Genomic DNA, 26,247 nt, shown 5'->3' with positions numbered 1-26,247 from the left:
AAAAATGAAAAGGGATGTACAAGACAGAGAAAAGACAAGCATAACAATGTAAAACGGCTGATGAAACTAAGGAATAGTTGATAAAATAGATAACATGACATAAGTAAAGTACCTTATAACATATTTGAACACTAGAAATTCTAAGTAAGTAATATGGCTTCAAAAAGTCAAAAAAATCCAACTATTATTCATTCTTTGTCGTCACATCCTGTAATCAAAGAGTATACCTAATTGTGTACTCATAACTTACCGGTTTCACATCGTGTTCCTGTGTAACCAGATGCGCAAGTACAGAAGTATCCATTGGTGGAAGTGATTGAACAAGCTCCACCATTTAGACAAGGGAAAGATGAACATGCTGTTGTTGCTGGAAAATGTTGGAAGAAAAATGAAAAGGGATGTACAAGACAGAGAAAAGACAAACATAACAATGTAAAACGGCTGATGAAACTAAGGAATAGTTGATAAAATAGATAACATGACATAAGTAAAGTACCTTATAACATATTTGAACACTAGAAATTCGAAGTAAGTAACATGGCTTCAAAAAGTCAAAAAATTCCAACTATTATTCATTCTTTGTCGTCACATCCTGTAATCAAAGAGTATACCTAATTGTGTACTCATAACTTACCGGTTTCACATCGTGTTCCTGTGTAACCAGATGCGCAAGTACAGAAGTATCCATTGGTGGAAGTGATTGAACAAGCTCCACCATTTAGACAAGGGAAAGATGAACATGCTGTTGTTGCTGGAAAATGTTGGAAGAAAAATGAAAAGGGATGTACAAGACAGAGAAAAGACAAACATAACAATGTAAAACGGCTGATGAAACTAAGGAATAGTTGATAAAATAGATAACATGACATAAGTAAAGTACCTTATAACATATTTGAACACTAGAAATTCGAAGTAAGTAACATGGCTTCAAAAAGTCAAAAAATCCAACTATTATTCATTCTTTGTCGTCACATCCTGTAATCAAAGAGTATACCTAATTGTGTACTCATAACTTACCGGTTTCACATCGTGTTCCTGTGTAACCAGATGCGCAAGTACAGAAGTATCCATTGGTGGAAGTGATTGAACAAGCTCCACCATTTAGACAAGGGAAAGATGAACATGCTGTTGTAGTTGCTGGAAAAAATTGTGAAGTGATATTTTTAATTAAGCTAAACCATAAGAATTGTTCATCGCAATATCCTATCACCCAATATGCAAGCCCTGCTAGGCCTAGTATTTAGGCCCAGGGTATTCCATGATTTATTTTAATACAGGCAAAGGTACAAGCGGCATATGTTGCGTGTGCGACACATGCATTGCCTTCTACACTTCCCGTCTAAACGAAATAAAAATAACAAGTACGTTGCGCAACTGTTGACTGAACCTAGCCTACGATGTTATGCAAATGAGTGGAATGTTGACGTCATCGCGGTTAAATTTAATGTTTACATGCTCCTGCGAAAGCTCCCTATTATAAAATATTTAAAAAAAATCTAGGTCTGTATATTTTAATTAGAATAAATACAATTATTTTTGAAATTTATCTAAGAATATTACACAGCTTATCTGAATAACAAAAATGTAAGACACAAACTTATCACCTGAATACTACCGTCAAAAAGGGATATATTGAAGGTAGAGGGAATGTATGCATTTAATACTTACAAGTTTCGCAGAAAGCTCCTGTGAAACCTGAAAGACATGTGCAGGTAAACGATGTGCATGTTGATGACACTGCGGTGCAAATACCACCATTCTGGCATTGATTGACGTTGCACCCACCAGGCGTAACTGTATAAAAATAATAATATCCCTTTGTTAAAAAAACAATACATATACAACTATTTATTAGGTTATACTATATCACAGTATCGTGTGTTGTTCGTTAGTCTGTCTTATGTATGCTCTTTTTCATCAATTTATATTGTTGCATTTTATCTTGTTTCTTATCATATATATGATGCAAAATAAAATATCAAATCGAAAGATATTTTATATGGCGAGCCTTATTTAGAGGTATTTACATGTTTCACAGTACTGTCCGGAGTAACATGCAGGACATGAACATTGATAGAATGTGCATGAACCAGTAACGGCTACACATGGAGCTCCATTCTGACATAAGTTGTTATCACAAGCATTTACACCTAAAATAATTATAAATTTATCATTTATTAATTCGTTCGTCTGGAATATTCTACTATATTATTTTGAGAGGTATTCATTTTACATATTTGCAGTTTCTTCTATACAGTATAAATTTTGTATTGATAACGTAAATTGACAACCCTTTAGACAGAATGTTCCATTAAATTATGAAATTTGTGAAATGGAATTTATTATATTATACATGGCCATTAATGTTTTTAAATACTGTATGTGCATGAACCAGTAACGGCTACACATGGCGCTCCATTCTGATATAAGTTGTTATCACAAGCATTTAAACCTAAAATAATGATAAATAGTTAGTTTTACTTGTTTCGCAGAATGATCCAGTGTAACATGTTGGACAGGCACACGTGTAAGCAGTACAAGAACCAGCGACAGCGTTACAAACTCCTCCATTTTGACAAGGATTGTTGGAACAGGCATTGTTCAGTTCTATGTAACAAAACAAATAAAAGATTATGCCGTATAGGACAAAGTGAATTAGGCCTAGGATTGTCATTGCCGACATAGCCAGGGATGTATCAATACAAATGTAGGTACAGTATCATCAGCTAAGCAAACAGTGTTAGTACAATTTTTTTTAGTTCAAATACAACAGAAACACCAAAATACAATTTGCATTAAAATCTGCAGATGAAAAAGAGCACAGACTGATCAAATAACAGTAACTATACTAGGCCTAACAGACATTAACTACAACTATTCACAAATGCCTACCTGTTTCACAGAAAGTTCCAGTAAAGCATCCGCTACATGAACATGTGTAAGCAGTACAGGAACCAGCAACGGTGTTACAAAGTCCTCCATTCTGACAAATGTTGTTAGAACAAGCATTTAAAGCTACATAACAAATGGTATAAAAATGTAATGCAACAGAATATATGATGACATTATCAGGAATTTATTCGAAATAACATCTCTTTGGTATTGTGATGCTATGTACTGGTGGTTTAATAAGTAGCATGACACACATCAAGAATATACCAAAACATATTGCAATAGTACAACATTCGTAAAAGATAGGCGCTAAAAAAACTCAAAATCTTTATTGCATGTTATGTAGTTATTTTTTATTTTGTCTAATAATTTTTCTTGTTTATTTACTTTAATATAGAGTTAGTGCAGAATCTGAATTAAAAGAATAAAAAGACAAGCCAGTTGGAAAAGTGTTGGTAAAGTGAATTGTATTTTAGAAAAAAACATATTTTATATTGATTACGTGACTGACGTGCTAATGCATTATGGGGAAAAAGAAAGGTCCAGTAAAGCATCCGCTGCAGGAACACGTGTAAGAAGTACAGAAACCAGCAACAACCTGACAAGCACCATCATTTTGACAGAGATGGTTGTTACAAGCATTGACGGCTACAGAAAAAGTTGTATTTGTAACCATTATTAAAATCATTTAAGTTCAAACAAACTATAGCATGTTGAAATTACGTAAATAGTAATGTAATGTAAATGTATAATAATAATTATGTTAATATTATGATAATCACCTGTTTCACAGAATGTTCCAGAGAAGCAGCCAGAGCATGTACATGTGTATGCAGTACAAGAACCAGTAACTCCAACACAGGCAGCTCCATTCTGGCACAAGTGGTTGGAACAAGCGTTTTGAGCTAAAGCAACCAAACAATATCAATTCAATATTAGCTTTTATGACTAATTAATGTTTTATTTTCACTGTAACCCACATCATTGTTTGTATTTCTTTAGTATTTTACTACAGTACAAAGTACAGTAGTTTTAATGCTAGAGCACACTTAATTTAAAGACCACAGGTGACAGTTACCTGTTTCACAGAATGATCCAGAAAAGCATGTTGGACAGGTACAAGTGTAGGCAGAACAAGAACCAGGAACAGTGTTACAAAGTCCTCCATTCTGACAAAGGCTTCCACTACAGGCATTGATTGCTAACAATAAAAAAATATATTCAAAATAAACAATTGTAACATAGGTAATATAATCAATTTTTTTACAAACCTTTACTTGCTGAAAGAAAGAAACAAGAAGCGCTCACATGTTTCACATAATGCTTCACTAAAGTATATGTAAAGATGTAAATGTATAATAATGTTAGTATTCTAATTATCTGTTTCACAGAATGTTCCAGAGAAACATCCAAAGCATGTACATGTGTATGCAGTACAAGAACCAGTAATACCAACACAGGGAGCTCCATTCTGGCAAATGTTGTTGGAACAAACGTTTTGAGCTAAAGCAACCAAACAATACCAATTCAATATTAGCTTTTATGACTAATTAATGTTTTATTTTCACTGTTACCCACATCAATGTTTGTATTTCTTTACTATTTTACTACAGTACAGGGTACAGTAGTTTTAATGCTAGAAAACACTTCATTTAAGGACCACAGATGGCAGTTACCTGTTTCACAGAATGATCCAGAAAAGCATGATGGACATGTACACGTGTAAGCAGTACAAGAACCAGGAACAGTGTTACAAATACCTCCATTCTGACAAAGGCTTCCACTACAGGCATTGATTGCTAACAATAAAAAAATATATTCAAAATAAACAATTGTAACATAGGTAATATAATCAATTTTTTTACAAACCTTTACTTGCTGAAAGAAAGAAACAAGAAGCGCTCACATGTTTCACATAATGCTTCACTAAAGTATATGTAAAGATGTAAATATATAATAATGTTAGTATGCTAATTATCTGTTTCACAGAATGTTCCAGAGAAACAGCCAGAGCATGTACATGTGTATGCAGTACAAGAACCAGTAATACCAACACAGGGAGCTCCATTCTGGCAAATGTTGTTGGAACAAACGTTTTGAGCTAAAGCAACCAAACAATACCAATTCAATATTAGCTTTTATGACTAATTAATGTTTTATTTTCACTGTTACCCACATCAATGTTTGTATTTCTTTACTATTTTACTACAGTACAAGGTACAGTAGTTTTAATGCTAGAAAACACTTCATTTAAGGACCACAGATGGCAGTTACCTGTTTCACAGAATGATCCAGAAAAGCATGATGGACATGTACACGTGTAAGCAGTACAAGAACCAGGAACAGTGTTACAAACTCCTCCATTCTGACAAAGATTTCCACTACAGGCATTGATTGCTAACATGAATAAAACAAATATTCGAAATAAATAAATGTGTACATAGGTAGTGTAATAAGTGGGGGATTTCAGTACAAAACCTTTCGTTTATATTTTAATCTTTTATATGAAGTACCGAACAAAACAAACATGCTGAAATGTATATATTAAAATGAAAAACGTTTACATGTTTCACAGAATATATATCAGTATGTTGTCAAAACATTTTATTAGGTTAGTATGATACCTGTTTCACAGAATGATCCAGAAAAACATCCACTACATGTACATGTGTAAGCAGTACAAGAAGCACTAACAGTGTTACAAACTCCTCCATTCTGACAAAGATTTCCACTACAGGCATTGATTGCTAACATGAATAAAACAAATATTCGAAATAAATAAATGTGTACATAGGTAGTGTAATAAGTGGGGGATTTCAGTACAAAACTTTCCGTTTATATTTAAATCTTTTATATGAAGCACCGAACGAAACAAACATGCTGAAATGTATATATTAAAATGAAAAACGTTTACATGTTTCACAGAATATATATCAGTATGTTGTCAAAATATTTTATTAGGTTAGTATGATACCTGTTTCACAGAATGATCCAGAAAAACATCCACTACAGGTACATGTGTAAGCAGTACAAGAACCACTAACAGTGTTACAAACTCCTCCATTCTGACAAAGATTTCCATTACATGCATTGATAGCTACAAAAAGATATGGCAGTAACTGTGCTAACTGGTTGTAGTGGCATTTAAAAAACATCATATATCAATTGCAGTAAAAGAAAATGTAGTTACAGAAAGTCTTAGCAGATGTATCTGTGTTGCAACCTTCCTGTCTTCACTATCTCAGGCATAATAATATTGTTATGCTAACCATATGCGCACGTGAAAACAAGATGAGTTCTTTTCAAAATAGAGACGGCAGAATAAGTGATGATAAATAGGCTTAATAAGTTTTTCCCCTTAGCCGAAAAAAGAACTATTCAGTAGGCCTAATAAACATAAAACTACGGACTTGGTCGAGTAATATATTAGATTAACTAACAAAAGAATATTATTAAGAAAGAGCATAATATTATATTTTCAAAATTAGTAAATATAAGGCTATTTGTCTTATATGTTTCACAAAATGTTCCAGTAAAACATGATGGACATGTACACGTGTAACCAGTACAAGAACCAGGGACAGTGTTACAAACACCTCCATTCTGACAAACGTTTCCACTACAGGCATTGACAGCTAACATGAATAAAACAAATATTCGAAATAAATAAATGTGTACATAGGTAGTGTAATAAGTGGGGGGATTTCAGTACAAAACTTTCCATTTATATTTAAATCTTTTATATGAAGTACCGACCGAAACAAACATGCTGAAATGTATATATTCAAATGAAAAACGTTTACATGTTTCACAGAATATATATATCAGTATGTTGTCAAAATATTTTATGTTAGTATGATACCTGTTTCACAGAATGATCCAGAAAAACATCCACTACAGGTACATGTGTAAGCAGTACAAGAACCACTAACAGTGTTACAAACTCCTCCATTCTGACAAAGATTTCCATTACATGCATTGATAGCTACAAAAAGATATGGCAGTAACTGTGCTAACTGGTTGTAGTGGCATTTAAAAAATATCATATATCAATTGCAGTAAAAGAAAATGTAGTTACAGAAAGTCTTAGCAGATGTATCTGTGTTGCAACCTTCCTGTCTTCACTATCTCAGGCATAATAATACTGTTATGCTAACCATATGCGCACGTGAAAACAAGATGAGTTCTTTTCAAAATAGAGACGGCAGAATAAGTGATGATAAATAGGCTTAATAAGTTTTTCCCCTTAGCCGAAAAAAGAACTATTCAGTAGGCCTAATAAACATAAAACTATGGACTTGGTCGAGTAATATAAGGCTTAATACATAGATTAACTAACAAAAGAATATTATTAAGAAAGAGCATCATATTATATTTTCAAAATTAGTAAATATAGACTATTTGTCTTACATGTTTCACAGAATGTTCCGGTAAAACACCCTGAACAACTACATGTGTATGCTGAGCAAGAGCCAGTAACGCCAACACAAATACCTCCATTCTGACAAAAGTTGTTGGAACAAGCACTGATAGCTACAATAAATAGAATCAATAAGTTAAGAAAATTGTACTACAGTAGAACTCCTCTATAGGATGACCCAATGTCTCGCCATAATATGCGTGTCCCCTGAAATAGTTTGGCCGGAGTGTCTAAGTACAATAATGTTTTCCCGTGTTCGTTTCACGGGTAAAGTGTCCCAAAGTAGGGATTATACAGTAGTAAATTCAACGTGGCAGGTCCTTGGTTTTTATTTTTATCAAGATGGCTGTACAAATTATACAAAACTTAGGCCTATATATAACGTTGAAAGTGCTCTGTTGATGTTATTGTTTTGTTTCTCTCTTTTTGTGAAATTTAGTATGACATACTTTGCCTTTAAAAAGTGTATATATTTTTATTATTATTATATACATACATTGACAGATATCTAGGTAATTTTTAATGAAGATATTTACCTGTTTCACAAAATGCTCCAGAGAAACATCCAGAGCAGGTACATGTGTACGCAGTACAAGAACCAGTAACTCCAACACAGGCAGCTCCATTCTGACACAAGTGGTTGGAGCAAGCATTTAGAGCTAAAGAAAGCAAACAATATATTTTTATTAATTGAAACAATAGTCCATAAAGACTTCCAGCGACTGTAAAACTTGTATTTTCTCTAGAGAATTTAATTGCACAAAGATATTTCAATTGGCCAAAGCCTTTTCTGTGACGTTTCCTTGAATTTTTGCTTCAATAAAATGAATAGTTTGAAGAAGAACAAATGAGCAACCAATTACAGTTAATGATATAAGGTATGTATTTAGGTGCTTGCAGACATAATTATGATCAAAATTAAAATTGAATATCTCTGCTATTGTAGTTTGAACTTAAAAATAATAATGAACATAAATCGTGGGATTTGCAAATAATAGCGTTCTTTTTTTATTCTTGAAGATTTTTAACCAGATCGAGTTTCTCTCTTTCAGTTAAAAATTGAGTCGATATACAGTAGTTGTACTATAGCTTTACCTGTTTCACAGAAAGTTCCAGAGAAACACAAGGGACATGTACATGTGTATGCTGTACAGGATCCTGTCACCCCAACACAGACAGCTCCATTTTGGCACATACTGTTATCACATGCGTTAACAGCTAAAAAAAAACAGTAGGATTTTGTCAACCAATTTTTAAAAGTGCAAAATGTATAAAATGCCTTTCAAATTATAAAACAAATTAAAATGTCTTCTTCTTGTTAAATTGTTATCTGAAATGTATTTTCTGTGCTATTTTGCAGAAAACTGGTGCAACGTAAGCAACGTATAACCCGTGAACACATTTGTTAATGAAAATTGCTTTAATGACACAAATAACCGGTAATACTTTCTTAGGTTTATGATACATTCATTTTTGATAATGTGTTTTCAAATTTATAAAAAGCTATTTAAATTGAGTACGATTTGATAAAAAAAAAAGTTGATATTTATATATAAAATGATTACCTGTTTCACAGAATGATCCAGTGTAGCATGTTGGACAGGTACATGTGTAAGCAGTACAGGAACCAGCAACAGCAAAACAAGCAGCTCCATTCTGACAGAGGTTATTGGAACAAGCATTCACGTCTGTAAGTAATACATTGTGATGAAAAAATAACTGTCTTTATAGAAGTATTAATTCTTCATAATCATCATCAGCATAAGTTTAGTATCGAGGAACTCGATGATTATAATTATCTAACATCTGTCTTTTAATAAAAAAGTCTAGCCAGGTCTTCTGGTCAAGATATTTAGACTGCGCTTAATGGTCACGGTATCTAGAGGGTTTTCAATTATGCTCAAATTATTCAGAAAGTACTTGCTGCTGTTGGTAACGCCCCTAACGTGGTTTCATATCCTATACAAAATAGAATAAAAACTGTTTGCACTCTACCTATCTGACTTTTATAAACATTTGCTGTTGATGTGGACATACCTGTTTCACAGAATGATCCGGTGTAGCATGCTGGGCAAGTACAAGTGTAAGCAGTACAAGAACCAGCGACAGTGTTACAGGCTGCTCCATTCTGACATAGGTTATTGTCACATGCATTCACAGCTGTAACCATAAAAAAATGACATTCCAGAATCACAAACAATTACAAATATAAGTTTACTCTGTATGGGTCTGTTTCTACTGCTAAAATATAACCGATTAATTTAACCCTGTGAATAAAATATTCCCATTCCTTGGCAGCAGAGAATCGGGACAAATTTCAAATAACCGGTTTTAATTGTGTTCTCAAAATAACGGTTAAAAAAACAAGAAGAGAGAACTCATTAAGCTAAAGGAATAATATGAAAATTGTGTCTGAAGATGGTGTATATTTATTTAATTTACCTGTTTCACAGAATGTTCCAGTGAAGCATGATGGACAGGTACATGTGTAAGCAGTACATGAACCAGCAACAGCGTTACAAACTGCGCCATTTTGACAGAGACTTCCACTACACGCATTAATGGCTGAATAGAATGGAATAAACAGTGTCTTAAGTTACATATGTTTAATAAAACACAATTATTTTAATTATTCGGAAAAAATATCCAAGCCATCACAAATCCATCCTCCTACGATAAGAAAATAACTGCTAACGTGATGTTATAATAGTATAACTCCTCCTTTGTGTCACCCTTTTTCAGAGGACATCCCAATAAGGGGATGTTTTCCTGTAAAACGAACAAGGAGAAATATAGGTTTATAGGCACTATGACGAACAACTATTTAACTATTAGCTGTATCCCTCTTGCTATGGGTTCTACTGTGATAAAAAAAATAAAACAAAACATTTTTCTATTATTTTATTATTGTATTTCACTGAATATTACGGGCACCTTTTTCGAGAATTGACTGCAATAATTCAAAATAAATAAAAACTTAACGTACCTGTTTCACAGAATGATCCAGTGTAGCATGTTGGACAGGTGCACGTGTATGCTGTACAGGAACCAGCAACAGTGTTACAAACAGCTCCATTCTGACAGATATTACCATTGCAAGCATTGACAGCTACAGAATATCAGAGAAAAAAAAACTAAAACGTTAGTGTAAGAATATGAGTTGTTCAAGCCGCACTGACACTTGTACTAACAGTTGTCAAATAAAACACCTTTTGACTGACTAAAAGAAATAATTGAATATGTAATTGTTAAAAAGTTTAATAATCAATAGTGGTACTGAAACAAAGAAAGTAACTGGTTTCCACTATGTGGAGAGTTATGTGGAAAGTTTTGTGAACACAACAAGCAGATATTGCAAAATGCATTTTTTACCTGTTTCACAGAATGATCCGGAAAAGCACCCGCTACAGGTACATGTGTAAGCAGTACAGGAACCAGCAACGGTGTTACAAGCAGCTCCATTCTGACAAACGTTATTGTTACAAGCAATGACAGCTGTATTAAAATAATTACAACAAAATATATAACTTATACACATTTTGTTTTCTAGGTGGAACACAGGGATAGATAATTCAGTAAGGTCAAGGATTTCAATTATTAAAGGCACACCATACCGAGAAGAAATTTCCATTTTAAAAATAGATTTCGAAAATACGTTCAAACTTTATAAAATGTATTCCTAAAGAAAGTCTTTGCAAAAATCATTATGTTTTTTTCAAAAATTTATTTTTGTTAAACAAAATATATAATACAATGTGTATATACCTAATTCGCAGAATGATCCAGTAAAACAAGATTGGCAGCTACAAGTGTAAGCAGTACAAGAACCAGCAACAGTGTTACAGCCGCCATTCTGACAGAGGTTATTATCACAAGCATTGATGGCTACAGAACCAAATAGATATTTAAATTTTGATTATAATAATAATAATAAGATTTTTATAGCGCACATACCACTCAAGATTGCTCAAGGCTTTTTAATTTAATTGATGGCTAAATTGGGGTAGTTTGCACTAAATTGTGTATCAAAAATCAAAAACGAAAAAAAAAAACGTTTCAGGTGCTCTTTTGTACCTAATGCAATACATTTACAAAACTCTAAAGTTAAACGGTAAATAGGAGAGTGCATTTTTGATGTGTTAAGTTAATTGTACTCTTGTAAACATATAAACTTATGTTAACTACAATTAATGTGCAAAATTGAATCATTATTATAATAAGTAATTTTTAATCTTTTATCAGCAGAGAATTGTAATGTTTCTGTGTTGTTAGCATGCTATTCTGTGTTGTGCAATTTTGTGTATATTTTTACTGTTTATTTATTTATCTATATTATAAGTGAGAGAGTTTGTCTGTCTGTCTGTTTGTTTGTTTGTTTGTTTGTTCGTTATACAAATTTTTGTTACTGCACATAATCTTACATATGGGGTATCAAAATGACCGCTATTGTACCGGGAATGTTCTAAGCTATATTTCAACATCATCCGCCACCTAGGATCCAAGTTAGGGACCAAAATGTGGTCAAAACCCCCACTTTAGATGTTTGTTCGTTATACAAATGTATGTTTCTGCACGTAACCATACGTATGGGGTATCAAAATGATGGCAATTGTACCCGGAAGGTTTTAAACTACATTAAAAAAAAATACGACTCCTGGGGTTTTTGTGGGAGGGGTGGGGGGGGGGGGTGGTGTGGTGGTTTGTGATGTCATTTTTGCTAGGGCTCGGGGTTGTAGGCTATCGAATTGTAAAATTATACTACACAAGTTTTACAGTATTTCAATTATCCTCAGCAAGGCGTTTGCGGAAATATAGATATACATATTTTATTCATTAACCAATATGACACCTATTCAATTACACATTTAGCAAAGTACTTTAACCATATCCAGCTATGTATAGGTCTCTTGGATTGTCTCATTACAGACATCCATTCCTATGTGAACATACAAACGTTGTTTACTGTTACTGTGTTCAACTACATCACCATGTCTCCACGGGAAAAACGTCAATTGTGGGAGAGTGGGGTTGTTCAGGGGATAGTGGGGATTTTGCTTACACCAGAATTGTGGTTGGAAAATGTATTTAATTATCCCTGGGAAGCGGCTGGGAGTTTGTGGTGGGGATGTAGGCCTATCACCATGACCGAAACTGTATTTTGGAATGTTTTAAACTACATTTGAAAAACTGCCACTGAGGGATTATGGGTTGGTGATAATAACATAAATTGTACTGGAACCGTCTTCAATACATCACCCAGTGTATCTGGGGTGTATTTGTAGGCGGAGGAAGAGAGAAATACTAGCGTAATGAAGTAGCCTATATGATTGGAATTGTACTAGGAAAAGTTACTATATTGGAACTGTCCAGGGGAGGAGTTAAGGTTTGTTGATGGTGGCTGGGGTGGTGAAAGGAGACAGAAGGCTGGGTGACCGCAGTATCTAAATTAGATATTTTAATTATCAGCCAATATGAAACCTATTCATTTACACAATTTACAACGTACTTCATCCATTATTAGACCCATCATAGCTATGTATACTCCTCTCAATTTGAAGCTTAGATTGAATTTGTCCATCACTGGGAAGACTTTGTTTTTAAGAAAGAGTATGGGGTGTTATTGAATGTGGTCAAAATGGCCCACTTTTCCCCACTTTCGATGTTTGTTCGTTATACAAATTTCTGTTTCTGCACGTAACCATACATATAGGGTATCAAAATGATCGCAATTGTACCGGGAAGGTTTTAAACTACATTTCAAAAAGGGGGAGGGGGAATTGGTGGGAGAGGGGGTTGGGAGATGTGTAAAAGGGTGTAAAAGTTGGGGTTCAGGGAATAGTGACCTTAGGCTAGGTTTGGTAGGTTATCAAATTGACCAGAATTGTGGTAGGAAATTGTTTGAAAGTTGGAGTGATGGCTAACATAATTTGTACTGGAACCGTCTTAAACACATCACCCAGTATATGGGGTGTGTTTGCAGGGAGGAAGAGTGTAGCGGAAATACTGGCGTAATGAAGTATATGATTGGAATTTTACTAGGAAAAGTTACTAAATTCGAAATGTCCAGGGGTAGAGTTGTTAAGGTTTGTTAATTGTGGCTGGGATGGTGAGAGGAGAAAGAAGGCTAGGGTCCCGCAGATCAAAATTAGATATTTTAATTATTATTACCAAGGAAAAAACGTCAATTGTGGGAGAGTGGGGTTGGGCGATAGGAGATATGGTTTGGTTTCAGGGGATAGTGGGGATTTTGCTTACACCAGAATTGTCGTTGGAAAATGTTAAAGTATTTAATCATCCCTGGGAAGCGGATGGAAGTTTGGGGTGGGGATGTAGGCCTATCACCATGACCGAAAATGTATTTGGAATACTAGCGTAATGAAGTAGCCTATATGATTGGATTGTACTAGGAAAAGTTACTAAATTTGAACTGTCCAGGGGAGGAGTTAAGGTTTGTTGATGGTGGCTGGGGTCGTGAAAGGAGAAAGAAAGCTGGGGGACCGCAGTATCTAAATTACATATTTTAATTATCAGCCAATATGACACCTATTCATTTACACAATTTACAACGTACTTCAACCATTATTAGACCCATCGTAGCTATGCATACTCCTCTCAATTCGAAGCTTAGGTTGAATTTCATTTGTCCATCACTGAGAAGAATTTGTTTTTAAGAAAGAGTATGGGGTGTTATTGAAGAGGGGTGGAGGTTGGTGAATATAGACAGATACTGAGAAGGCTGTAAACTAATGTTGAAGCCAGGGGTGGCGCCAGGATCTTCCCGACCCGGGGGCTACATTCCCCGACGAGGGGGCTATATGCGAGCGAAGCTAGCATCACTAGGCTGGGGCCAGGGGCCGCCAAGGGCCCCCGGTGGGGGTCCAGGGGGCGAAGCCCCCTCAAGCAACGCGTTCTAGCGTCATTTGAGGTCTTTTTAATCAGATTTAGGGTAGCCATTTTTTCCATTTTTTATAATGCATAAATAAAATACTGCGTGCAAAAAAAGATGCGCGATGACTGTTTCAATCAATATTTTTCAATTTAAAAAACAAAAGTTCAAAGAAAATTTAGAAAAAATAGAGTTGGAGGTCCCGGAAATTGGACTTATACTTCAAAAAATGAAAAAAAATATATAAATCCCTATCATGGTTGTGACTGAGCTAAGAAATGTTTGAAAAATAGAGATGTTAGGTCCCGGAAAATGTACTTCTTGTTCTTCGAAATATGACCAGCTTTATTGTTGGGGCTGAGCTAAGAAAATGTTTAAAACTAGAGCTGCAGGTCTTCAAAAAATTGCATTTTATACTTTAGAAACATCAGGCCTAGAGGCTTAAAAAACGCAAGCGTAGACCTTTTTCAGTCGGGGAAATAAGTTTATTCCTCCCAGGTGTATGCATGCCTACCATCTGGACTTCCGAGTGGTGAGAAATTCATGACATACAGGATATTGAAAATGTAATAACTATAGCTATAATAAGATGTTGGCTAACCGAAAATGGCATGTTTTTTGTTTAGTAATGGATGAAAAATTTATTTTAGGTGCCCCACGGTACAGAAGGTTACTTGTAAATTAAAAAATTGGTGAACATACGAACAATTATTAACGACCAGTCTCATCCTCTTTTTAACTTTATAAAATTCAGTAGATCCGGAAGGATGATTCCTTCAATTAAGAAGACTGAGCGTCATAATAAGTCATTTCTTCCGTGTGCAATCAGGCAATACAACAAGCAATTTAAAAGATAACTTGAGACGTTTTATATTTTATTCTTTATATAGTATTTTAATATTTATACTGTTCATAATGTTTTATACATAGCATATTTTCTTATATATTATCTTATCCATTGTATAGTATTGTATGTTTTTAACTGTTGTTATTTTTATTGTAATTTGAACCTTGGAAGGCAAATTTCATTTACTGTGTATTTGACAATAAATTTTAACTTGAACTTGAACTTGAATTAACATAATTCGTTTTTGCTGTAGTGTAGCGTACGTCGACGCAGTACACGACGTAACCGTCGGCAAACTTCGCCTGGAAAATAACTACAGTACACATTTTGTAGTAAGTTTAGATCGCTGGCAATAATGAATGCATATATAATATCACTCTGACGTACTCTCACGGTCAATGAAACGTCGCGGTTTTCTAGGCGCTGGAGCTAGCTACGAAGTGAACGCGAACGCTTTTTACTGGTATATTATATTCCCGACAAAAAGTACACGTGTTCCCTTCGGTAACCGTCGGTAAACTTCGCCTGGAAAATAACTACATTACACATTTTGGTCCCTGGATGAAACTTGATATCACGCGTCTCGACCCAACGTTGAACGATTCGTACAAAGGGATACCGCCAAACAAGTGCGTACCTAGCTAATGTTTAGTAGTAAGTTAGATCGCTGGCAATAATGAATGCATAAACGTGCATATTAGCCCTCTGACGTACTCTCACGGTCAATGGAACGTCGTGGTTTTCTAGGCGCTGAAGCTATATGAAGTGAACGCGAACGTTTTTTACTGTATATTATATTCCCCGACAAAAAGTACCCGTGTTCCCCGACGGGGGGGCTAGGCTCCCCGACGAGGGGGCTAGAGCCCCCGTAGCCCCCCCGCTGGCGCCACCACTGGTTGAAGCCCGCCCTGGGGCGGGTATAATTGCTAGTATTTTATATGATGATATGCAAGTTTTTCAAAGCAAATTTCAGTTAAATTCAGTTTTAATGGACAAATAAAAATATTATGACTATATTAAGGTTTATTATTCTTACCCGTTTGACAGAACTCCCCTGTAAAGCAGCTTGGGCAAGTACATGTGTAAGCTGTACATGATCCAGCTACTGCAATGCAGTTTCCACCATTGGCACATTGATTGTTAGTACAGGCATTCAGTGCTGAAAACGATTGATAAATGACCTTTAATTTCTATACCGCTGTCAAAATGTTAATGAAAAGGTTCCATGAATAATAATGGTAACTACTAAGAGTACACCCCTAACCCGAGTGTAAGTGTAACGCTTAGCCGAATTTCAGTACTGAAGCCTATCTATATTGAATAATACTGTACAATAGGCGAATTCTGTGTTACATATGCTGTATCATAAGTCAAAGGCCTAAACCTTAACATAACACAGGCACCACGTGTGATACATAAGTGACACTGTATTAATGAATTTTCCTATGATAATGAACATATTAAGTGGATTGGATACAGTACAGCGTATCCGTTGAAATCTTATAATAGTAATACAGTATTAACTTTCAATAAAAATGCGATAGACTACAATAATGCTTTAAAAGAAGGTCAATGCAATAGAAGAACTAACCTGTTTCACAGAAAGTTCCAGAATAACACGTGGGACATGCACATGTGTACGCTGTACATGAACCAGCAACAGGACTACAATTAGCGCCGTTCTGGCAGAGGTTACTATTACATGAGTTTATAACTGCAGAAGAAAAAGAAAGCAATCGTCACCAACTAGGCCTACTGGCTAATGATTCAATTGGGCACTTTAGTGAAAAATGATAAAAGTCTAACACAGCGCATTTTATACGGAAAAGTCTACAATGGGCTAGGAGTAATATGTGCAGCTGAATAGATGGTTATTGAAATAGAGAGTTTACTAAAACTGCCAAAGCATAACAACTTACAGGATTCACAGAATGTTCCAGTGTAGCAGGTTGGACAAGTACATGTGTATGCAGTACATGAACCAGCGACAGCGTTACAAGCAGCTCCATTCTGACAAAGGTTTCCAGTACAAGCATTGATAGCTATAAAATCAAAAGTTATTAACCTAATCTGAGTATCATATTAGTTTAGGTTTGCATGATATATTATAGCATTGCATTAGCTCGATAAAAGCTTTATTGAGATAACATGTGGTGTGACTGAAAACAATCAAAGGTTGGTTAGTTGAGCAGTAACTAGAATTAAACTTGTACTCTGGTAGCTAAATGCACAGATAATAAATGTATGAGAAAACCTGGTTATAGCAAGTAAATACCGACACTTTCCTGATTTCACATGGGTTAAAGAAATGCACTTGTCATGAAGCTATAGACTAGAATATAATCATATCGTACCTGATTCACAGAATGTTCCAGTGAAGCATGTGGGACAGGTACATGTGTAAGCAGTACAAGAACCAGCAACAGTGTTACAGCCAGCTCCATTCTGGCAAATGTTTCCACTGCACGCGTTGACAGCTAAACATAAAACATCAATAAAGGGTTAAGCAGATTTCGGATATTACAAATTTTGTTATCTTCTTTATGTCCAACAAAGTTTTAACAAACAACGACATGAGAACAACCACTGGTAATGCACACCAGCAATTAATATCATCATTTGTCGAGGTCACGCTCAACATATAACTAAGGAAAAAACAAAACTACTGAAGCTTTTACAACCGCAAAAGATTACCTGTTTCACAGAATGTTCCAGTGAAGCATGCTGGACAGGAACATGTGTAAGCAGTACAGGAACCAGCAACAGAGTTACAAGCTCCTCCATTCTGACAAAGATTACCACTGCAGGCATTGACGGCTAGAATAAAAATGAGAATACAGGTTTTCTTTAAAATGTCATATTCTATGTTAGGCCTAAAACTAATTTGTATCCGTAGCTTTGGTCTTCTCTAATCCGTAGTGTTTGCTTTAGCTCACATGTTTGTTTGGGAGAAAACCCCATGTTAAACTCTTGATTACGAACTATGTTCTGAAATAATTTTAATAGAAACTAATTCTTGTTCTCCGAAGAGGTAATTTTTACAAATCATTTTTTTTGACTGGGTATTTTTTCACATCACTAGTTACATTAATGTTAAACATATTACTTACCTGTTTCACAGAATGTTCCAGTAAAACATGACGGACATGTACATGTGTAAGCAGTACAGGAACCAGCAACAGAGTTACAAGCTCCTCCATTCTGACAAAGATTACCACTGCAGGCATTAATAGCTAACGAAAACACACAAAAAACATAGTTTATCTTGAAATTAAACATCATGTTTTTGCCATAATGCAAGACATCTTAAGTTAGATAGAAACAATTCTGATTGGCAGTTGGTGTATAAAGCAGATCTAACAGATTGCGGGTTTAGGTTGGGGAGACTCGCCCACAAGAACCCCTGTTTTCTGCATTTATATTGTCAAAATGTAATACTGTATTTATTCTTAATATTTGAAAATAATCCTATAAACAACTACCTGTTTCACAGAAAGAACCGGTAAAGCAGCTCGGGCATGTACATGAGTAAGAAGTACATGATCCTGCTGCTGCAACACATGCAGCTCCATTCTGGCAAAGATTCCCACTACATGCATTAAGAACTGAAAAAAAGACAAAGAAAAGATGTGTATATGTTTTGACATATAGTAGTTTTTTATTTTTATTTGAGGGGGATTAAGATAACAAGATAATAACTACAATGATTATAATAGATTATAACTTACAACATTTTGATGGTAAAATGATCAACCTTTACATAAGCGCAATAATCATATCATCATATCATAATAACATTTATTTCCTTCATAATATACAAAAAAATATAATACACAAAATTCATGACAACAAGAAAGATAGTTAATACAATTTTTTTTTTCTCATCTTTAACATGAATAAAACAATATTATGAAGGAGGCACAATTTCTAAAAAGCAAAAGCTTGTCTGTACCATTCCTTAAAACTATTTAATGGTGCTCGTAAGCAACAAGAAAACATACCTAGTAATTATATATTGTATTTTCAGAACTCTGTTTGCGGCAGGGTTATATACGAGAAATGAAATTAAAGGAATGTGTGCAATTGATATTTGTTTAAACAGATACGGGTTTACATACGGGTTTCGCAGAAAGTTCCAGTGTAGCATGAAGGACAGGTACAAGTGTATGATGTACAAGATCCTGCAACAGCATTACAGGCTCCGCCATTTTGACAAAGATTATTAGAACATCCACTCGTTACTGTAAAGAATTATAAATTATGATAATATTTATTCTTTTCTTTATTCATTCATATTTAATATCCTAATTTTTTGGAAGGTTTGCATGGCGAAAATGTTGATAGATGTTTCAATCAATTCCTTTCACTGTGTTCTTGTTATTTTAGAAACAAAAAGTTATAATAACATGGTCTAGGAAGAAATCAGAGAAAAAGATATTCATCACGGGCAGCTTCCGTTCGTCTGCAACTGACCGCAACACAAAGTAACACACAGTCATGAACATATTTGAGTTGAGTTGTGTTCAATTGAACCTAATCAGTTGGTAAAATACGATAACTATAGGCCTACACTTGCTCCTCTTTCAATTGCGGTATCGGTAACTACGACTAGTCATGCCGACATGAGGCCTTGCACACATGACAATTTTGGTTCCTTCAGTTCCGTGCACACCTGTTCAGTTCCTTTCAGTTAAGTTGATCTATTTTGAGTTCTGTGTCGACTTAAAATAACTTTAATGATTAATTGTGTTTACTTACATGTTTCGCAGAAAGCCCCACTATAGCAGCCTGAACACGAACAAGTGTACAGGGTACAGCTTCCAGGTACAGTGTTACAAAATCCTCCATTCAAACATAAGTTGTTATCACAAGCATTCACAGCTGTTGATGTGAAAAAAAACCATGTTGCATTGAAGAGAAATAAAAAAGTAAAATAACACTGTATAGTGCAAAAGTTATACACAATCATTAATAAATTGGAATTGTCTCAATAATTTGACATGCCGGCTAGTCTTGCTCAAAGTACTTACCAGTCTGGCAAAAAGCTCCGGTGTAGCATGCTGGACAGGCGCATGTGTATGCAGTACAAGAACCAGCAACGGTATTACAACCAGCTCCATTCTGACAATCATGGTCATTACAAGCATTTACAGCTACAAAACAGATAATTGAGTCAATAAATATACTAAATTTATTATTCTGGCAATTCAAACTTGGGTCCTCTTGAAAACAGAGTGTATTTTAATTTAAGACAGTATTATAAAATGTAATTTAAATGTAAATGTGCACAGATATGCATTATAATGGTAGTATTATAATAAATTTGAAATTAAATTACCTATTTCACAGTAGGTTCCAGTAAAGCAATCAGGACAGCTACATGTATAAAGGTTACATTGGTTGGCAACATTAGTGATACTGCTACAGATGGCTCCATTTTGGCAGAGGTTGTTGCTACATGGATTGATGGCTGGTTTAAAAAACACAAAGTAACATAACTGTTAAAATACTATATTAGTATCTTAATTACAATTTTTATTGAGCGTAGTAAATGACAAGATAGAAGAATGAATAAGATTGGAATCATTTGCAACAGATTGTGTTGCAAGGTTCGACAATCAGATTAGACTATCAAACTAAACACAACACTACATAACTACTGGAACTGGAATTTAGCAGTGAAAAGTTTGTACACAAGTGGAAGATACATTACTAAGTGTATTAGGCCTATACAAAGAACAAGCTGATAATACTTTAGGCCTACCTGTTTCACAGAATGATCCAGAAAAGCATCCGCTACATGTACAGGTGTAAGCAGTACAGGAACCAGCAACAGAAAAACAAGCAGCTCCATTCTGGCAAATGTTATTGTCACAAGCATTGATAGCTAGAATTAAATTTTCAATAATAATAATAATAATATTACTTGACTTAGTCTTTATAAAATCACTCGGATATTTTTTTTGGACGTATTTTAATTAATCACTATGCCTGTAAGCAACCAATACTGCAGTGTGACTGAACGCCAAACTCACTAATTAACTAATTAACATAGACACAGTAAAATTAATAAAATTACGTAGTAACCAAATTTACATACAAATGCTACAAAAGCAATAATTAATTTTTATGAAAACTAGCACTATACACAGGTAGTAAAATGGGATTTAAGACTAAATAAGATAGGAAAATGAGATTAGAACAAGAACTAAATTAAATAGATATTATAAGTGAAAACAGAGATCACTATTGATAACAAAAATACTAGTAGTACTTTGGATTGAAATGTAGTGCTTCACAATCAGATGAACAGTGGAAATTACTATGATGCAAATACTAAATTAAATTGTAATTACTAAAGTACAAACTACAAAACATATCATGAAACAAATATGGAAAATGTTGAATATAGCCAAATAATGTATGCTATGCTATAGAATAAGACTGTATGACAACTTGATGTGAGAACAAAAGTGGTAAATGCATATTGAAAAACCATAATAAAAGACCGTGAAAAAGTGTGAATAAAAAAGAATGTTGTTCGAACGACCTTAAATCTACTGGATAATTCACTGTGCTATAGGAAAATGTCAGTCGGTTGAAAACAAAATTAAAGAATGAATAAAGATTCTTATATTGTTTGGAAGACTGTAAATCTACTGTAAAATGAGATGGTGCAGTAGAATCATTTGATGTGATAGAGTGAATACAATTTCTCATGATGAATAATTGGAAGACCATAATTTTACTTGTAGAGCTAAAAGTATGCAGATTGAACAAAAATGAATTACGAAGACAGCTGATGGAAGTTAAGCTTTGATACGGAAAATACAAACAAAACCATCCATGGCAGTTTTACCAGTGTCACAAAATATTCCAGAATAGCATTCTAGACATGTACATGTGTATTCAGTACATGTTTCTGCTACAGGCACACAAGCTGCTCCATTTTCACAAGCATTCGATTCACACGGGTTTGATGCTATCGAAGGTAAAATTCAACAATTAACAATGGCAGTAACATGTGTTGATAACTAGACAACATATTTACTGTAACTGTTACTTTGTGTCGATAAGATTCAAGAAATTGTATTGGTGAACTTTAAAATGGAAATTTGTTTAGCTTGGCATAATTAAGACAATAAAAGATTACATTATGATTCTGGTTGCAGACTTTTCTGGTAGAAGTGTAGGCCAAAAGAGCCCTTTGTTAAACAGGCTTTCTGAAAAACAGACCGAATTTGAATGTAGTAATAATAATAATAATAATAATAATTGATAAAAAGTCCATTTTCTATATACCTGTTTCACAGAATGATCCAGTGAAGCATGATAGACATGTACATGTGTAAGAAGTACAAGAACCAGTAACTGCGGTACAAGCAGCTCCATTCTGACAGAGGTTTCCACTACAGGCATTGATAGCTTTAAACAATCCACAAAGAGAAATTTTATATAATAATTCATTTAAAAATTTATTATCTCGTAGTAAAAAAGATTTAGCGTTTCTAATGTTGTGTTCCTGGAAACAAAGAAGCACAGCAACTTTAATACATCATAGAAACAGGCTGTACAATCAAACAGTTAATCTTACTATAAATCAAACTTGCTTTTTATTCAGATAAACAGATTTTTTATTTTTTTCTTCAAAATAACATAATTTTTATTTTTTTGCAAAATAGCATAATTTATTTGACAATACATAATATATTGAATTTATTTATACAACAAAAATCGGATAACATCATACCTGTTTCACAGAAGGATCCAGTAAAGCACCCGCTGCAGGCACAAGTGTAAGAAGTACATGAGCCAGCAACAGCGTTACAAACAGCTCCATTCTGACAGAGGTTGTTACTACAAGCATTTAGAGCTAGAAAATAATGAATATTGTTTCATTTCATATCTTTATTATTATCAATTATCCAATTAAACATAGGCCTATAATACATAACAAATTGATTTAAAAAAACAAAATGACTGCGAATTGTTCAAAAGATTATTCAATGTGAATTCAATAGCAATAATTAAATTGAGAGAAAATCTAGAAATAAAATGTAATAATTCACCTGTTTCACAGAATGATCCAGTAAAACACGATGAGCAGCTGCAAGTGTAGAGAGTACAAGAACCGGGGACAACAGTACATACTCCTCCACTCTGGCAAAGATGGTTTTGACAAGCATCTACAGCTGTTAAAATACAATTGAATAATTATAGTAAACCATGTGCTTAATGTAGGCCAACTGATTGGTTAATAACTGGTATATGGTTAAAACCATGTCCTGCTATCTAGTTATTATTTTATCTTACTTTTCTCTTGCATAAAATGAATACACCTACGTAGGAGCAAAGCCTATTGTTTAGACACTGTATATTTAAACATTTCTGCAGATAGAATAGACTTTTAATTTTTTTTTATCAGAACATGGTTTAAATTGATATAGATCTGAAACTTAACTATATCCGTTATATCAGTGAAATCATTATCAATATTTACAATGTGTGAATTCAAATAAAGAAAGCACTAACGCGATTCACAGAATGTTCCCGTGAAGCATGATGGACAGGTACACGTGTAAGCAGTACAAGAACCAGCAACAGTACCACAAGCTCCTCCATTCTGACAGAGATTACCGTTACAGGCATTGATAGCTAAAATAAAAAATCACTACGCATTAAAACAAATAAAAATCCCACAAAAGTGATGTTTGTTGCTTGTTTACACACTATAATTTTAGGATTAATAATTTCTCTTGAATTGAACAAATCATTAGCACATACCTGTTTCACAGAATGTCCCAGTGAAGCATGATGGACAGGTACATGTGTAAGCAGTACAGGAACCAGCGACAGCGTTACAAGCAGCTCCATTCTGACAGAGATTTCCACTGCATGCATTGACAGCTGAAATGTAATGAGAATTAATACGCGTGTTCATAATGTTTTAACCAATCCCTTCTAAATCCAAGCCCATCAAAAAAAATGAATATTTGACTGCAGTGCAGGCCTACCTGTTTCACAGAATGTTCCAGTAAAGCACCCGCTACAGGTACATGTGTACGAGGTACAAGAACCAGCAACAGCGTTACAAGCAGCTCCATTTTGACAAAGGTTGTTGCTACAAGCATTGACGGCTAATGAAAATACAAAAGTAAACACCAATTAATTAAAATCATATCTTATTAAATATCCAATCCGATTAAAATGTCACTGATATTCTTCAACATCCTGGCTGATTTCTAATTTGAAAAAGTTATACAAATTCAAAGTTTGAGATGAATTCATTGTGTATACACAGTAAAAGAAGTCTTGAGTAACATCACCATAGGATTATGATAGGAAAAGCTACACCTCAAACAGACACAAATCTACGAACAAAAACTAGGAAACCACCAGAATTGAAGCATGGAGAGAATGTTAAAAAGGGTATTCTCTGCCAGAGTTAGCATTACACAAAAATAAAAAAATTTTCTTCACAGAGTAAAAAATAAAATTTACAATCATAATCTATACAATCCTGGGAATCACGATAAGCTTATGATAGCAACACGTACACATTTAATATAACACCAAGCTTCAGAAAGAAACCTAAAAATAAAAACTAGAAACATATACAAACAAGAGAAGTCTGGATACAATGTAGAAAAGAAAAGCTATTCTCCACCCAGAGTACACATTTCACCGAAAAACACCAGATATAGGAGTGATCTTTGCAGAGAAAAATATAAGATCATAATTATAGAAGCACACCAGTAACACTAAAAAGGTAAATGTAACAAAAAAAATTAAGTCTGAAGTGCAAATAAAGACTAGTGCACAGAATAATAATTGATTGATTGTCTACAACTAACAGAAAATTTACTTCAGAATGATAAATAGTTTGGCGTAAAATACCAGCATGATATTCTCCAATCCAGTTTACACATTGTTATTTTGATTACCTGTTTCACAGAACGATCCAGTAAAGCATGATGGACAAGTACATGTGTAAGCAGTACAAGAACCAGTAACAGTAACACAAGCACCTCCATTCTGACAAAGGTTACCATCACATGCATTCATGGCTAAAACAATTTTTTTTTTAAACATTTAAGCAATTACATTCAAACAATAATTAACAAAGCAACACAAACAAAATACATAATGGGTTGCTGAAACGATATTAAAACAGTAAAATATTAGTTTTTTGTTTGTTATTTATTTTGCCGAAAAACATCAGGATTTCAAGAAAAATTGTTGACTGAAGATATTTTTACCTGTTTCACAGAAAGATCCTGAAAAACAGGCGGGACAGGTACATGTATAAGCAGTACATGAACCAGACACAATAGCACATACACCCCCGTTCTGACAAAGGTTACCATCACATGCGTTCACAGCTAAAAACATTCATTTTGTTAAAAAAAACATGTGTTCATAAGAGTTAAATGTAGCAACACATAGTCAATGCAAATTAACACATACACCAAAGGCCATTATGACTTGAACAGCAATTGAATATTAGAATTTAAATCATCCCTATATCACTGTCTGTGCAACTTTGCCATTTCAAAGAAGACTGTTGACCGAACATGGTTTTACCTGTTTCACAGAACGATCCAGTAAAGCATGATGGACAAGTACATGTGTAAGCAGTACAAGAACCAGTAACAGTAACACATGTAGCTCCATTCTGACAAAGGTTACCATCGCATGCATTCACGGGTAAAATATTTTGTTAAAAATATTTAAGTAATTACATTTAAACAAAGCGACACAAACAAAATACACAATCGGTTGTTGAAACGATATTAAAACACTAAAATATTAGTTTTTTTTGTTTTGTTTTTTTTAATCTTTTCCACGGATTGAAGAACCCATTGGCACATACCTGATTCACAGAATGTTCCAGTGAAGCATGATGGACAGGTACATGTGTAAGCAGTACAAGAACCAGCGACAGCGTTACAAGCAGCTCCATTCTGACAGACGTTTCCACTGCATGCATTGACAGCTGAAATGTAATGAGAATCAATACGCGTGTTCATAATTCTTAAAAGCAATCCCTTCTCTATCCCAGTCCATCAACAAAAAATATATTTGGCTGCAGTATGCCTACCTGTTTCACAGAAAGTTCCAGTGAAGCATGATGGACAGGTACATGTGTAAGCAATAATAATGTGTAAGTAAATAATAAAAACATAATAAACAATATAAAAG

The 26,247-nt window shown here is 34.3% G+C and overlaps 1 protein-coding gene across 10 annotated transcripts in view; it reads right to left on the bottom strand.

The window, feature by feature from the left end:
• LOC140056158 (uncharacterized) overlaps positions 1–26,247 on the bottom strand; it is a 56,354-nt gene that overhangs the window by 11,266 nt on the left and 18,841 nt on the right. For 5 of the 10 annotated variants that reach the window (XM_072101436.1, XM_072101443.1, XM_072101438.1 and 2 more), the window contains 45 exons: positions 25,919–26,041; positions 25,305–25,427; positions 24,990–25,112; positions 24,060–24,182; positions 23,830–23,952; positions 23,578–23,700; positions 23,115–23,237; positions 22,796–22,918; positions 22,348–22,470; positions 21,905–22,027; positions 20,810–20,932; positions 20,384–20,515; positions 20,076–20,198; positions 19,804–19,926; positions 19,164–19,286; positions 18,528–18,650; positions 18,156–18,278; positions 17,740–17,862; positions 17,400–17,522; positions 16,965–17,087; positions 16,637–16,759; positions 16,082–16,204; positions 11,078–11,197; positions 10,685–10,807; positions 10,299–10,421; positions 9,755–9,877; positions 9,350–9,472; positions 8,878–9,000; positions 8,408–8,530; positions 7,849–7,971; positions 7,303–7,425; positions 6,755–6,877; positions 5,867–5,989; positions 5,517–5,639; positions 5,167–5,289; positions 4,569–4,691; positions 3,971–4,093; positions 3,675–3,797; positions 2,893–3,015; positions 2,482–2,607; positions 2,028–2,150; positions 1,669–1,794; positions 1,018–1,137; positions 635–751; positions 251–367 (listed from right to left, as the gene is read on the bottom strand). In XM_072101436.1, coding sequence (XP_071957537.1) covers positions 251–367; positions 635–751; positions 1,018–1,137; positions 1,669–1,794; positions 2,028–2,150; positions 2,482–2,607; positions 2,893–3,015; positions 3,675–3,797; positions 3,971–4,093; positions 4,569–4,691; positions 5,167–5,289; positions 5,517–5,639; positions 5,867–5,989; positions 6,755–6,877; positions 7,303–7,425; positions 7,849–7,971; positions 8,408–8,530; positions 8,878–9,000; positions 9,350–9,472; positions 9,755–9,877; positions 10,299–10,421; positions 10,685–10,807; positions 11,078–11,197; positions 16,082–16,204; positions 16,637–16,759; positions 16,965–17,087; positions 17,400–17,522; positions 17,740–17,862; positions 18,156–18,278; positions 18,528–18,650; positions 19,164–19,286; positions 19,804–19,926; positions 20,076–20,198; positions 20,384–20,515; positions 20,810–20,932; positions 21,905–22,027; positions 22,348–22,470; positions 22,796–22,918; positions 23,115–23,237; positions 23,578–23,700; positions 23,830–23,952; positions 24,060–24,182; positions 24,990–25,112; positions 25,305–25,427; positions 25,919–26,041 — 5,532 coding nt within the window. The remainder of the gene's footprint in view (positions 1–250; positions 368–634; positions 752–1,017; positions 1,138–1,668; positions 1,795–2,027; positions 2,151–2,481; positions 2,608–2,892; positions 3,016–3,674; positions 3,798–3,970; positions 4,094–4,568; positions 4,692–5,166; positions 5,290–5,516; positions 5,640–5,866; positions 5,990–6,754; positions 6,878–7,302; positions 7,426–7,848; positions 7,972–8,407; positions 8,531–8,877; positions 9,001–9,349; positions 9,473–9,754; positions 9,878–10,298; positions 10,422–10,684; positions 10,808–11,077; positions 11,198–16,081; positions 16,205–16,636; positions 16,760–16,964; positions 17,088–17,399; positions 17,523–17,739; positions 17,863–18,155; positions 18,279–18,527; positions 18,651–19,163; positions 19,287–19,803; positions 19,927–20,075; positions 20,199–20,383; positions 20,516–20,809; positions 20,933–21,904; positions 22,028–22,347; positions 22,471–22,795; positions 22,919–23,114; positions 23,238–23,577; positions 23,701–23,829; positions 23,953–24,059; positions 24,183–24,989; positions 25,113–25,304; positions 25,428–25,918; positions 26,042–26,247) is intronic. The other 5 variants (XM_072101442.1, XM_072101439.1, XM_072101441.1 and 2 more) reach the window with 5 other exon arrangements.

This window comes from Antedon mediterranea, chromosome 8, assembly GCF_964355755.1.
Source record: "Antedon mediterranea chromosome 8, ecAntMedi1.1, whole genome shotgun sequence".
NCBI lineage: Eukaryota > Metazoa > Echinodermata > Crinoidea > Comatulida > Antedonidae > Antedon > Antedon mediterranea.
The sequence above is the reverse complement of the archived record's forward strand: the minus strand, read 5'-3'. Positions and strand labels throughout refer to the sequence as shown.